This window comes from Camelina sativa, chromosome 9 (assembly GCF_000633955.1).
Source record: "Camelina sativa cultivar DH55 chromosome 9, Cs, whole genome shotgun sequence".
Taxonomy (NCBI): Eukaryota; Viridiplantae; Streptophyta; class Magnoliopsida; order Brassicales; family Brassicaceae; genus Camelina; species Camelina sativa.
In genome coordinates this window covers 29396816-29412012 of record NC_025693.1, presented here as the reverse complement: position 1 = coordinate 29412012, position 15197 = coordinate 29396816, and the positions used below count along the sequence as shown (strand labels likewise).

General features: G+C 35.5%; 4 protein-coding genes and 1 long non-coding RNA gene across 6 annotated transcripts in view; 2 read left to right on the top strand and 3 right to left on the bottom strand.

The window, feature by feature from the left end:
- LOC104715837 (auxin efflux carrier component 1-like) overlaps window positions 1-515 on the bottom strand; it is a 4535-nt gene extending 4020 nt beyond the window's left edge. Inside the window, exon 1 of the mRNA XM_019230078.1 lies at window positions 3-515. Within this exon, the coding sequence (XP_019085623.1) occupies window positions 3-386 (384 nt within the window). The 5' untranslated portion in view covers window positions 387-515. The remainder of the gene's footprint in view (window positions 1-2) is intronic.
- On the bottom strand, window positions 4840-5913 carry LOC104712971 (protein C2-DOMAIN ABA-RELATED 3-like). The gene is made up of 3 exons (XM_010429982.1): window positions 5646-5913; window positions 5461-5556; window positions 4840-5376 (listed from the first exon to the last, which is right to left on the bottom strand). Exons 1-3 carry the CDS (start codon window positions 5763-5765, stop codon window positions 5086-5088), a joined length of 507 nt encoding a protein of 168 aa, XP_010428284.1. The 5' UTR covers window positions 5766-5913; the 3' UTR covers window positions 4840-5085.
- On the bottom strand, window positions 6313-10876 carry LOC104712970 (ERAD-associated E3 ubiquitin-protein ligase component HRD3A-like). The gene is made up of 5 exons (XM_010429981.2): window positions 10233-10876; window positions 9663-10154; window positions 9349-9573; window positions 6831-7154; window positions 6313-6757 (listed from the first exon to the last, which is right to left on the bottom strand). The coding sequence occupies exons 1-5, from the start codon at window positions 10758-10760 to the stop codon at window positions 6410-6412; spliced, it is 1917 nt and encodes a 638-aa protein (XP_010428283.1). The 5' UTR covers window positions 10761-10876; the 3' UTR covers window positions 6313-6409.
- Window positions 7418-9135, top strand: LOC104712969. 2 transcript variants are annotated; one of them, XR_755565.2, is made up of 3 exons: window positions 7418-7770; window positions 7951-8078; window positions 8468-9135. It is a non-coding gene; the product is annotated as an uncharacterized LOC104712969 (long non-coding RNA). The 2 variants fall into 2 exon arrangements; XR_755564.2 differs by having other exon boundaries at window positions 7437-8078.
- LOC104712968 (protein YLS3-like) lies at window positions 13544-14269 on the top strand. The gene is made up of 3 exons (XM_010429980.1): window positions 13544-13880; window positions 14024-14059; window positions 14193-14269. The coding sequence occupies exons 1-3, from the start codon at window positions 13544-13546 to the stop codon at window positions 14267-14269; spliced, it is 450 nt and encodes a 149-aa protein (XP_010428282.1).

Here is a 15197-nt window from a genome sequence, read left to right as displayed (position 1 = left end):
GAGAAGTCACCGTACATGCCTTTGAGTAGTGGTATCCCCATGACTAGAGTGTTTGGGAGAGTGGAGAGTGAGAAGAGTGTTATGGTCCAGTCTAACGAGCCGTTGCGGCTGAGTTTGCACCAGAGGAAGAGGAGAGAGAGGACGATGACCTTTTGAAGTGAGTCAGCGGCGAGGAAACGGAGGTTCATGGCGTAAGGGTTGTTAGCGGCGATGAAGTGGAAAGAGAGGAGAGGAACGGCGAAGAGAGCTACGAAACGGTTTATGCCGGAGCACTGGTCTGGTGTGAATATTTTCCACCATTTGACTGAGCCGTAAGCGAGGATCATAGCTACGTATAACGGAACCATAGCCGTCATGACATGGTAAAAGTCCGTCGCCGTTATCATCTTTCTTTCGCCGGAGAACAGAGTGTGAAAAGAGAGAAGAGAGAGAGAGAGAGAGAGAGAGAGAGAGAGTTTTGTCTTTAGTTTGGGAGAGAAGTGTGTGAAGAGGGAAAAAAGAGTAAAGTGAGTGTTGTTGAGAAGTGACCACATTTTTATATTCTTCTGTTTTTTTTTCCGTTGAGAAATATATTTTTTTCTTTATTCTTTCTAAATGCTATATATATATATATATAAATTTTTTCTTTTTGAAATGAAACTAAAATTTTTTGTCATTTTCGTTCGATTAGTTTTTTCAGAACTAGTTTCGTGTAGGAGTAGAAAACATTAAATGTAATTTTCGAAAAGCTCAAGTGAAAAGGGGAAATATATGTACCATATATATATTCTTTTTGGTTAGAAAATAACATTCCAACATAAATGAGTGATGTAATGTAATGTAAATTTTGATTGTAATAGGACAAAAGAAGGTAATAAAAACGAAATAAAAATGGTTGTTGGATGGCCTGATGTAGGTGCGTGGTGGAGCTTCGGGGATAGTGAAAGAGAGGCGGCCTTGTGCGTTTTGCGTAGTCCAAAGTAGGGCTGGGCACGGGACGGGTACCCTTGAATTTTCTCCGACCCTTTACTCGTCCCGACCCTAACGGGTAACAGAAAAAATTTACTCATACTCGACCCTTAAATAACGGGTACCCGGAGAAACGGGTACCCGGTAAAAAATAGTTGACCCTTTACTCGTCCCGACCCTTTATTATTACCCGGAAAACGAGTACCCGATAAAAAAATGTTAATAATCGCAATAATAATTTTATCTTTTGAAATCCAAAAAATGAAAAATTCATAAATTTATGCAATATATAGTTCCAAAATTATAAAATTACGAATTTTGAAAATAAAAATAATATATTAATTCAGTTAGGCTAAGTTGAACTTAGGTTTTAACTCTAACTCTATAAATTAATAATAAATAATAATAATAATAATACAAAATATTAACGGGTATTTACGGGTCGGGTAGCAAAACGGGTAAAGGGCCGAGTAACGGGACGGGTATTGAAAACTAAACTAATACCCTATACTCGTCCCTTACTCACGGGTAATATAATTATAATACCCTTTACTCGACCCTAAAGCTGCGGGTACCCTTTTTTTCGGGACGGGTACGAGCCGAGTAACGGGTCGAGTACGGATAACGGGTATTAGTGCCCAGGCCTAGTCCAAAGCAGAGGCTCTCTGTTTTTGCTTCTGTGAGTTTTTTTTTTTGTTCTTTTGTAAATAGTAATAAGTATATGAATTAATTAAGTAGATAAATTTATCTCTATTTTATTACTATATTTATTATATTAGTAATAGTCCCGATTTAGTAATTAAAATATAATAAATTTAGACATAATATTACAACAAGTAAAAGTAGCTATACAAAAAATAAAAAAACTGGTTTATAAAAGTGATAGGCCCGATTGGGTGTTTATATGAACTTAGAAAATTGGTTTTAAAGATCAAAAGACTTCTCTCAAAGAAGGGTTTGTAAGTTTTTAGAAAATTGTTGCAATCGTAGATCCTAATTGGAGACTTTTAGTTGTTAGGGATGAAAGCGAACTATGTGTCTATGTAATATCATTAATGTTGAGTTATCATTGCATGGGAACTATGTTTTTCCAATAGAAGTGATGCCATATAATAGCACAAACGCAATTATATATCTCAATAGAGATATTAATATTGTTAAGAGAGTATGTTTGATGCGGTTGAGGCGAGGCATGCTCATTTATTCAAATGTATTCAATGTTTAGCTAGCTATGTGTATACCATTACGCATACTGTAAAGATATTTTTTGTGAATTCAAGTGCCAAAGTTTACATGGTTCGAAGACAAAATTTTAAATGGCTGGCTATTTGGGTTGTTAAGGAAGGCAAACCAATACCGCAACTCGTGCAGCCTAATTTGTGTGTGTGTGTGTGTGTGTGGATTAGATGGTGAAATCATATGGAAAGCCTAGTAATTTAACTGGTTTTATATGGAATAACTCTAATAAAACCATATTAAACACATATTTTTATATGATTTAATACAGTTTTAACACATAGTAATTTAACTGGTTTTATATTTTTTGTGTGTGTGTGTTGCAGTTTGGTGAAAACAAAATAATACAGTAACAAAACTTTCAAGATACTATAAATTCATCAAAAAGAAATAAAAGAATAAAATAACAATGGATAAAAGATTTTTTAAAAAGAAGATAAATAAAAAGAGAGTGGTTCTGGTTTTGTGTAACATAGTCATAGAGATAGATCAGTCTGATGTTGTGTTTGCTTTTATCTAGAAATATTTTAAAACTCCGTACAAAAGCAAATCGGTTGATGATATAATGAGGAGTGCTGCTGATATTTGAGGAAACACAATATTCCATCAAACCAGTCTCTCTGCTCTTTCATCATCCCATACAATTACAACACACAGCTCTTCTTCTTCTTTTTCTTCTTTTTCTTTTTTTTTTGCTTTCCAGCTTTTTATTTTTCCAATGTTTTTCAAACTTTTCTTCAAAGCACAATACTTATAAAATAATATAGGGATTGTTCTGATCTAAAATAATTAATAATTCGAGTTTCCTCGCCATGTTTTTTTTTTGTTTGACCTTTTAGCATGCAAAACACTTAAAACAAGAAAATTATAATTGACCTAAATGCAAACACTTTAAACGGGAAAAAATGGAAAAGAGGGTAAAGATAATTAGGTTTCCTAAAGCAAATTTTGACTAATTTTAACACCTTTAGGATATACTATGCTTTAAAAATTAAAATTCAATAGTATTAAAAAGTTGGTCTTAGAAATCGACAAACTATTCTCATTTAATACGTTAATCAATGCGAATGATAACATGCATGAGAAAACCAAAAACAAAAAAAAAAAAAGCATGCACGAGAAACCAAAAGATATACTTGAGTTATAGTATATGTTCCACAACCTAAAATTAATTCGGCTGAATACTTAATTCTACGATTTGGAGCTAGCCGTTGTATTTGAAAAGTAGATTATTTACTTTATTTTATGCATCGTTCTCATGCGGTTAGAGATTACAAAATATGCTGTTTCGACGGATTTTTACCATATTATTATGATGGCAACTTATTTATACAAATTATATCCTTTTTAACTATTATGAGTCTCATTGGTGATTGTTTCAGAAACAAATAGAAATAGACGATTAAGTAAAAAGATGAAATGGACAATTATGAATCACAAAAGGAAATTTCATTATTTGATTATTAATCACTACTCATAAGTACCGTATACACATCTACATGAATTATAAAAGAAATAAACTACATCTATGAATCTATGATTAATTTTTTCATTAGAAGTTACTATATGTATGCATTGCATATGCTACTTCTCACGCAAACCGAAGGTCCATGCGTTTGTGCTTTAACACGCTTAGCTAAAGCATGCCTTCTAATTGTAATCAAATCAAATACTCCCCCACTAATGAACGGATGATGGCTAATGAAGATTCCTATTTGATATGAAATGTTTTTAGCTTTTATGAATAAATTCAAATAGAGATGGTAGACATAAACAAAAATTAACCACGTATAATTTGATTTTGAAAATATCTGCAAAGTAATCATACCGATTTACTATAAACATAATTATATATGTAAAAATAAATTAGTTTTGATGGATCGAAGATATTATTGTCCAAATAAATAACTTTAGTATTCCTAAAATTTTACAAATGGATTTTATTAAAAGTAAAAGAAGTAGAGGAAGAGAGAGAGTGAGAAGTGAGAACCAAAGGAGAGGCATGCGCAGAGAGGTTAATGATGGGGGCTAGGGGTACAAATGAAAATTCAAATTCAAAATTAGAGGCGTGGCACTCTAGTCAGCTTCATTAAGCATCATCCGACCCGAACTCAATGTTTTCACTACTTTTTGGATGATAATAAACATAGGGGGATGTTTAAGATATAAATCAAGAATAAAAGGGTCTGTTTTACAATTTCGAAAGTTTCACCCGACCAAAAGAAAACATCAGACCAAATACCGATCTACGGCTACGAATCAATGAAAAAAGCATATAATGTAGTATAGATAGATAGATTAGATGCTTTCACAAAACCTTTTTATATATATTATTAAAATTTTATTTTAATCTTCTTTTGCACGGTTTTGGGTTCTATAAAAAGGCTGAACCTATAAAAAGAATATATAAGAAATAGAACAGAGAATATTATAAAAAAGGATCTGAAAAATTACCAACTTTTTCTTACTCAGTTTCAAAAAAATTTAAGTTATATATATATTGTGTTCCTCAAAAGCTGGCTATTGCTGCACAAAAGTTATCTTTTTCATCTCTTTTTCTTTTTTTTCTTCACTTCGTTAAAAGGAAAAAAAACAAAAGAAAAATAAAAAGAGAGAATATACGAAAACGTAAAAAATATCTTGTCCTTTCGATAACTTGATGATTCCTTTTAAACTAAACATCAATCACTAAAATTCGTGCCGTCGTCTTGGGCAGACGCAAAACCAATGGCTTCAAACACACATATTTTATTAAATACTTTTATCATAAAGTATGTTTTCAATTTTAGTATATGTTTTTTTTTTTTTTCTTTGTGTGTATAAAATTACCGAGCCGGACTCTCGTATATGGGCTTAGCACAATATAGGAGAAAAGCCCATAAGTAATTGTTAAATTTTTGTTTACAAGCCTTTAGAACCGGGGAGATCAATCCATTGGAGTTCGATCTCGACTTCACCACGCTCGACGTTGCGGAGTCGGAGACAAATGTTCTGAACGATACGGTCGTTGATCCAACGGATGTAGCTTTCTTCAGCTAAGCAGTTTCCACGGTTTGGACCGATCGTTGTTATGATGGTTCCTTCTGGTAAACCTGAGAGCTCCATTCGTAAAGCTTCTATGTACGGTTTCAAATCGATCTCTGCGTTTCCCATTTTGTCGTCTTTGCTGAAGAGGTCGTGGTCGTACACTATCTGTTTTTAAACCAAATAAGATTTTGTAATTCTAGGACCGGACCGGTTTGGTTAAGAAAGTGAAATGTTAAAAAAAATGTTTACCAGAGTGAGCGGGAGATTAGGGTCGGTGACTGTGAATGTCAAATCTTCTTCCCATTGTGGGTTTATGTTTTTCTTCACCACTCTAGTTTTGAGTTTCTGCAAAAAAAGAGTTTTGAATTCTGAGCTTGTTGTATATATGTTTCTGAAAATTAGTTTGAGAGAGAGACAGAGAGATAGAGAGAAACCTGGCGACCTAGCTTGAGGACGACGTAAGGATCGCTGCTAGAGACATCACGTACGGCGAGGTTTACACCGCGTTTGACACGAACGCGGAGGATACCTAATAGATTATCCATCAACGACATTTTTCTCCTACGAGACGAGAAAGACGATTAAATTGATACAAACAGACGAAACTGAAATGTGGTTACTAACTTCGAATAATGAATGTTAATGATTATTATAAGGAGCGAAAATATTCAGTGGAGTTTTAAAATATACAATTTCTTTATGTTATTAACTTATCGTCATTCGTCACATTATTTGTTTTTGGCTCAACGTGAGGGCCGCTTAAACGCAAGTACGTGGATGTCGTATTATTAAATTGCATATTCAACGATGATTCATATTCGTTGATTCAGTTTAATTAAGAAGAAATTAAAAAACATGCAAGTCATAAACACTACCATTTTCTGCAAGCCACGTTTTCTTGATATAAAAGTTACTACCAATGGCTTTGACCATTGTTGTCTATTGTTGAAATATAACGTATATATATAACTACTTCGATCCTCAATCGTAAATTTCATTCGAGTAAACATCATTTTATCAAAAATCAAAGTGAGTTAGATAGAAAGTACAAACCAATTTATATACATATAAAACAAATAGGAATCAACCTGTACAGTGTCACGACTACACAACTAGTATTAATCAACCTGTACATATATAAACACATCAGGATTCGTTGGTGAAAGCAATAGACACAATGACGAGAGGTTGTGCAACGTCAGGACCGATGTGATCCGATAAGAACTCTGAGGTGTCGCCGTCTCTCACGGAGATGTAGAACAGTTATAATAAAGGCTAGAAGAAGAGTCACCATGATGGAAATATCAACATAGTTTCTGCGAATCCACAACCTCACAAAAGCAAGCATGATAGACATATTAGGCAATTTGGAGACAGGTTCGTTCTCGAGGGCTTGATCGTAGTAACTTTTAGCAAGATTGAGATCATAGGGAATCCCTTGTCCATATTCATGCATGTAACCGAGGTTGAACATAGCTTGTGCATTTGATTGAGATGTTGCATACATGTATGCCTCTGCTGCACGCACAAAATCCCTCTCCTTACCCTGAGAAAACACGAGTACAAGCATCATGAGGAATCAGTCAGCACACTAAGTTTGTGAACAAGTGCAAACTTACCCGGCCGTAGTAATATGCATCTCCCACAAGCAAAGCAGCATAGTCGTTTCCTTGTTTAGAGGCACGCAACCACAAATCATGAGCCCGCTCCTGCCTCTCTTTATCCGTGCAAAATCCAGAAACTCCCATACACATGCTCTTTTCACCGTATTTATCGAGGATCCATGCAGCGTTACTTTGTGCTACTTCGTAACCAAGCTCTGCCATTCTTGAGTACAATATAAAAGCCTTTCCCAAATCACCTTTAACGTAAGCTTCTAGAGCCCATCTAGATAGAGAACTCCATGGTCCTCTTTCCGCTACTGACTTGTAAAGAGCCGCAGCCTGCAACCAAAATGCTAGCAAAGTGAATAAGCGATCAAGTACAAAGTTCCTCAAAAAATGTTAACTCACAATACTGTAATAGCAAGACAGAGTGAAAATCAAATAGCAGAGAGACAACCATAAGTAGAAATAAGTGTATTACACCCTAAACCCTTTAAGGTACTTAGAGCAAGTCCATTGGGAGACTTTAGCAAGATTCTTATTTTTTGTTATTTATTTGGGACAAAAAAATAAATCAAAATTGATTAAAAACATAAGACTTGCCTCTTAATTAGTAAGTTTTGAGACCAACTCTTATCAACTCTTATTGGTACGTGTAGCCATATGATAGGTTTTATTTTTGATATAAAAAACAATTTTTTTCTTTTTTTCTCTTCTTTCTCTTTCTTCTCCACATCTCTTTTGCGGCACCGTTCCTACCTTCACTCCCCAAATTCTCATATTTGCGATTAACCAATCTCCGTTCTTTGCTCTTTTTGATTAAACAATCTTCAGTCTGAGGTGATGATTAAGCAATCAAAACAACACATCAGAGGTTCTGATCTATCGACGAGTTTGGATATGGAACTCACGGAGATTTGCTGTGGGGAAGGAAGCTGAAGATGGGTTTCTCTCGGTACAGTCAAATCTTAACCTCTGTTTCGTTTTTGTATTGCAATTTCCCCCTTTGTCCGTTGTATGAAGTGATTTGGTGTGAACTACTTGCTAATTTGAAATCAAAGGGATATATATAGTTTCCAATGTTTGTTCGTTTGCTAAAAAATTTGATAAAAGATTGGAACTTTTATTTCTGTAGTTTCAAAGTTTCAACCTTCTTCACATTCTTATAATCAGCTTGTTGAGAATGCTGATGAGTGCATGGTCTCAACAACGAGGTCTTGTACGATATCTGCTTCAGGACTCTCAAACTCACTACTCCCAGCTGTAAGACTCATTATCCTATACTGCTCTTCACGAATGCTAAGATTAGTTGTTCTTTGTTCATATATGCGTTGTCTAGATAGTGATTATGTCATTGTTTGGTATCACTATTTCTGATCTGCAAGTCTCTATCGTTTTGTTACTGTTTCCAGTGGCATGTGCTATTGGTTTGTCTATGGATTTGTGAAAATATACAGTCTGCTTGATAATATAGTTGCCTCTGCAAGTTTTGTTACTGTGCTTCATCATGTTTTTTGATGTTTATGGAATTGTGATAGTATACAGTTTGCTTTATAATATAGTTGCCTCTGCAAGCTTTGTTGATGTGCTTCATCATGTTGTTTGTTGTATGTGTCTATGGCTTACATACTTGGTTTGTTCAATGTCTGCAGTTGGTGATTTGAACCACTTGATCTCTGCGACCATGTCTGGTGTGACTTGCTGTCTGAGGTTCCCTGGTCAGCTGAACTCTGACCTCCGTAAGCTTGCTGTGAATCTCATCCCATTCCCTCGTCTTCACTTCTTCATGGTGGGATTTCCTCCTCTCACATCAAGAGGTTCTCAGCAGTACTGTTCCCTCACAGTTCCTGAACTCACCCAGCAAATGTGGGACTCCAAGAACATGATGTGTGCTGCAGACCCAAGACATGGACACTATCTCACTGCCTCTGCTATGTTCCGTGGCAAGATGAGCACAAAGGAATTTGATGAGCAGATGCTGAACATGCAGAACAAGAACTCGTTCTACTTTGAAGTCAACCGTCTGTGACATCCCCACCTACTGGTCTGAAGATGGCTTCCACTTTCATCGGCAACTCAACATCAATCCAAGAGATGTTCAGCGTGTGAGTGAGCAGTTCACAGCTATATTCACAAGTTAAACTAAATGTTCCACTTAAATTAGTTATATTAAAAAAAAAAATTCAAAAATAAGAACTCCAATAAGAGTTTACCATTGGAGAAGTATAATTTTAATTAACAAACACAAAGTTCTTATTTTGTAAAAGTATATTTTTTACTCCTAAAAAAATATAAGAGCTTCAAAATAGTGATCTCCCAATGGAGATGCCCTTAGACCACTCCTACCTCAATTAAAGAAAACGAGACATCTTTCATTAATGAGCAAGACATGGAAATACCATTGATGAACTATCAATTAGCTAATCTTTTGAAGCAATAATCCAAACAGAACACAATCAGATTTTTTTCAGACTTTCATTTTCACTTAAACCATATGGATATAAAGCTCATTGCATTGAAGGAAATCAGTTACCAATTTCAGCATGTTTATGTTCTTTTTGATCCCGGCGGCAACATGTAACATCTTGGCCATTTGATAAATAGCCTTAGGTAGTTCAGCATTTGCAGCCACAAGGAAGTATTTGGTTGCTTGCTTCACATCTCTTTTGACTCCAATGCCTTTAAGATACAACATTCCAAGGTAATACATCCCAATTAGGTCTTCACTATCAGCAGCCTTCTCAAAATATTCTCTTGCCTACAATTGCAGAGATATTGTTGAAGGAACGAAAATGAAAAAAACATCCCTTTTGCTTGATACTTGCTTTAATTATATATTTTACTGACCTTAGTATAGTTTTTAGCTACTCCATAGCCTTTGAGATACAAGTACCCGAGGCCATTAAATGCTGAGAAGAGACCTTGTTCAGCAGCAAGTGTGAGACATTGAAACGCCTTGGTATAGTTCCTCTCAACACCAGCTCCTCGGGAATATATATCACCCATGATTCCCATTGAATTCAGTTCTCCCTTCTCTACTGCCTTTGAAAACCAGTAAACTCCCTTGGCGTGGTCTCGTCTTAATCCTCTCAGACCGAAGTAGTAAAATAAACCAACTCTGTACATTGCTGAAGGGTAACCAATCTGTGCATAGTGGTCCATTACCTTGAAATCTTCAGCATCTTCCCCGTGGAATTTCTTTAGCATATTTTTATCTTCAGCTTTTCCTCTATGAATTCTAATAATTGGTACAAACATGGTGTAGTCCTTAGAGATCATAAAGCTATTGAATGCTGCCTCTGCTAGTTCACTATATAACTGAGCAGCTTTATCATGCATCTGTTATAAGAATCAAGAAACACATACTTAGCCATCCAGAACATTTCCCAAGAAACGAAAGAACTTAAGCTTGCTTACATCTAGCCTTATATATCTGTATGCAAGTGCCATCTTCGATTGCATATCCCCTCCCTCTGCCGCTAACTGATGTTGTAGAAACGATTTGGCTTCACTCGTCTCTCGTATCATCCCGATCCCATACACAAACCCCATCACAGATTTCGCGTGCAGATCTCCCGCTGATGCAGACGCTTCTAGCTCTGTAACTGCTTCCTCCATCAACCTGGTGTTTCCTTCGCTCGCCGCAGAGATAATCTTCTGGAGGGAAGAGTAGTACCGCGTCAACGTAAGGTCAACGGTAGAAGACTTGTCCAGCTCAAAGATTGGGCGCCAAGAGCCAGGATCAAGTTCTTGCTCGGATATTGATTCCGATTGCCCGAGATCGCCGTAGCCAGAGTATTCGTTGGTGCTGTTATTGTCAAAGTCACTAAGAAAAATGTCATCCGGGAAATTGAGAACGAAGTACTGCGCCTGAACTCGATTAATAACAAGCGAGAAAATGAGCAGAAGAGGCAAGACTACGATCCTGTAACATGATACTCTCATTCTACCTAGTACCTTCTTGTGGTTTATTTGTTGTTGCTCTGCTTTTCACTTCTCAGAGATTTGATCGATTTGAGAAAATGAGAGAAACAATCAAAAGTCAAAACAGATGGAGAGGAAGCAAGGTGATTACGTAATTGGACAAATTTCGTGGGACTCAGTCTTATACATATAACGACTTTGACCCTGGGACTTGTAGCCCAAGTTACTAACACCACCTTTGACCATAGTCCACATAATCCTTGAGCTATTATTACATATTTCATACTCCAAAATCCAAAATATATATATATATATATGCAACCATTATTGTATTATCAAATATTCATACGGGGTAAATACTGAATGGCGTTTACAGAGAAACCTACAAAACTAGTCCCCTAAGAGTGAGGTTAGGAATATTTTAATATTAAGTTTTGAAAATTGTTTGGTTAAAACATTTTTTAAGAAACTGTAAAATTGTATGCTCCAATGGTAGATCATAATTTTGGGTTTTTTTAAAATTTTAAAACATTACTAGGAATTACAGAAAAATAATAGCTTATCAAGTAGTTAGAGAAACTTCAGTCTGAAAAACATTACTAGGAATCAATCCTGAAGCTAACACACAAGCTCTAGCTTTATGTACCAAAATTCCAGTGGGGTTAAGCCCCTCGTCTTACCCTATAAAATCCATACAACCATTTTATTTTTAAAAAACTTTATTTCATTGACAAAGCTCTAATCTCAAAGACGTGCACCTGCACACACTGCAGATGCATATGCCTCTACATTGATGACATACCCGATCGTCCAACTTACCAACTTCTACTGCATTCTCACCATGCCTATGAGGATATGATTCAAATAAAAAACACACATAATAAGAAACCATTAGGTCCATTATAGTCTCGGGAAAAAAAAAACAATGAAATTAAAAAACGAACCTGTTTAATAAGCATTTGTAACAAAGCTTATTGGGGCATAGCTTGTTATTCATCTTCCTGACCTTGCACGGTGCGACGAAGTCCATAGTCTTCTGTCGAACACTACAAACAAACAAACAAACAAACCAATTACCCCACCTTCTGTTGAAATAAAGATAAAATATTATGAGTTGACTAGGAAACGTATCAAGCCAATCATAACAATTATTACTTAATATGAGTTACCTAGCATTCCATGCAGTTCCAAAGTCTGAGCTTAACAGCAAAACAGCTTGGCTATGCTTCATGATTTCACTCTCGGGAGTACAGGGGGAAGAAGAGATATTCTTTTTTCGAGACTCATTACATGCGTTTCCATGGCATTTGTAGTCCTCAAGCGCAAGCAGAACACACGTTTGGCATCTTTACATAACTGAACAAGTATATCAGTGGATATTCCCAATTTGTGATCTTGATTCCAGAACTTGCTTGAGGTTCCATCGTTAGGCTGGAGATGCACATTGGAGAAACCAGCTTCTTTATCCAGCAAGGTGAACTGTGAGGGGTGGATAAACCCTACTTCATCAATGAATTCAGAGATACAATCACAATAATGTCATAGGAAATTTACAAAACTTTAACAGGATTCAACGTTACTATTTACTATTGGTTCAACCATCATGGGAGAATCCTTAGATATCAGAAAGCTATATTGACTGCAGTCTCAGTCTCAGCTGGAAGAAGCAGACGAATCTATCTCTGAGACCGCTTCCTCCATTAAACTAGTGTTCCCTTCACTCGCCACAAGAAGCCGCGAGAATTTTGTGGAGTCCAGAGTAATATTGCGGCGACGTGGACGGTGGAATCGTCTGGCTCGAAGATTGGACGCCATGAACCTGGATCAAGCTCCTCAATGGACTTAGATTCGGATTCCCCGATATCATCGAAATCAGAGGGAATCGTTGGCGCTGGTATCGTCGAAGTCGTTGTTGAGATCGTCGTTGGAGAGAACGAGAACAAAGGGACGAGAATGAACGCAATGAGTGTAGAGAGAGAGAGTGTGAAGATAGATAGTGCAGCGATATGACTGTGTGTAACCTGAGACTCTCATCATTATCTTTTTTTCCAATCACTTTCTCAAACCATATATATATATATTTTTTTTAAGAAGAACTAAGTGACGTCATCTCAGCGCACTTCTCTATTATGTTGCCACGTCGATTATTATCATTGATCCAATATTTATCCGCCACGTAATCATGTACATTTGTATGTATTACTTGTAAATTGTAATAGACATTTACGTTTTAAAATTAGTTTTGGTTTTTAATTACCATTTTTTTTTACTATATTTTAATTTTTTAAAATCTAGAATCTAAAAACCAAAAACTATAAGACAAATTATAATTCAAAAACCATTTAAAAACTTGTAAACATTCATGGCCTAATATTGAATGGTGATTTTAATTTTTGATTGATTGTTTTCATTTTAAATTTATTTATAAAACAGAGAATATATAATGCTAGTAACCTTTCATTAAAATTTACTCAGATTCATCAGTACTGTATAAATAAAACGTGTGGGGAAAAATGATTTCAGTACTAGGAGGTAATCTAAGGACTAGGCCACGTAAATTAAATTTGCACTAATCCTCGAGGCATGCACTTAATCAAAACAAATCAGGTAATAAATATCCATGAAATAAAAAATCATAAACAAATCTCACCATCATAAGTAACCACAAAAACAAACATCGTATGTAATTCTCCATTTTCCTCTACTTATAAAGAACACGCATATACATACTCTCACCCGTAACGCGAAAACAAAAAAAAAAAAGAAGAAAAAAAAACTCAAAAAGAAAAATCACAAAACGAACAATGGAAATTAGCAAAATTATGGCTGTGGTCGTAGCCGTCGTCGTCCTCTACTCCGTCCAGGCTACGGCACAAGGAGAAGGAGGAAACCCTCAGGCGATGGCTTGCGTGCAAAAACTGTTGCCGTGTCAGCCTTACATACACTCGGTGAATCCTCCTCCTCCATCGTCGTGTTGCGGGGTGTTGAAAGCGATGGTGGAAACAGACGCACAGTGTTTATGCACCGTTTTTAACAACCCTGAGATGCTCAAAGCTCTAAAGCTCACCAAAGAGAACGCTCTCGATCTTCCCAAGGCTTGTGGAACTAACCCTGACGTTTCACTCTGCGCCAAACTCGCTTGTGAGTAGTGTGATTATATTCTTCGGTTTAATATCTCGTCGATCAATAACTTTTAGTAGTATTAATTAGATTAACATGATTTTCATATGTTTTTTTTTTTTTTATCACATGATTTTCATATGTTTCTCTCTTGTTTTATGAAGCTTCTCCTACTAGTGCGTCGCCGGGACCAACCAACGGTATGCACTAATTCATATTTAATTTCGAATTTGATGTTACATTATTTCATTGAGAAGCAAAAACATTCATAAAAATACACAAACTATAATGATGTTTTATACAAACTAATGATGTGGCCTAATCAATGAACAGGAACCTCTGCCGCTTCTGCCGTCAGCTTCAATCGATTTAGCTTTCTGTCTGCTTTTGTGGCATTGATCTTCTTTTGATTATGTCACTTACATGTCTCTATTTTTATATTTTGTCCGTGTTTTGTTTAATTAAGCATCTTTAATCTGTTGTAAACATTTTCATTGTTTCTTATATCAGTCATGATATGATTTTTCTTTTAAAACACACTGTACACAAGCTTCAGCCTTCAGCCAACCCTAAAATCACCAACATTAATATTGGAGTGGGCTAAAAGTGTCCACCACACCAGCTTCGCCCACTGGGGTATATATATATGAGACATTCGATTGCCCTCTATCGTTTATAATTATCATATTCAGGGCAAAGCTACTAAACATACAAACATGTAATTGCATCGATGAAAACCAAAAAGAAAAAGCCGATAAAGAAAGATTGAAAAATTATGCAAAAAAAGCTACAGTCAACATACAAACAACGGTATGCACTGATACGAAATTATGCATGATATTTTATTATGCAAACAGTCAACCCATTATAAAATAAGTTACAAAATTATGCAAAAAAGTGAAAACATAAAAAATAATCAACTAGTGTACTGTTAATATATTTCTGTTAGATACTCATTTCATTTTATGTAATTCATACATTTTTAAAAGTGTCATATCATTAGAAAAAATGAAAATGGTGAAATAGTGCAGATAAAAACAGGTGAAATAGTTTGAAATAGTAGTAAGAATATATAAGCAAACAGATAATGTATAGTTTGATGTCATTTATATCGTATCAAATCTCTCACTTTTAACTCATAAACGAATTTGAGGATAAGTAAATTGATACGTGTCATGATTTCTCAAAATGATGGCTAATCATAGCAAAATTCAAAGTCAAAACCAATTAGCAATAACTTGATATATTTCTATATCATGCATAATTTTATATACTAAATAATGCTGGTACATACTCTTCACTTTCCCAACATTTTAATACCTCATGACATATTATTTT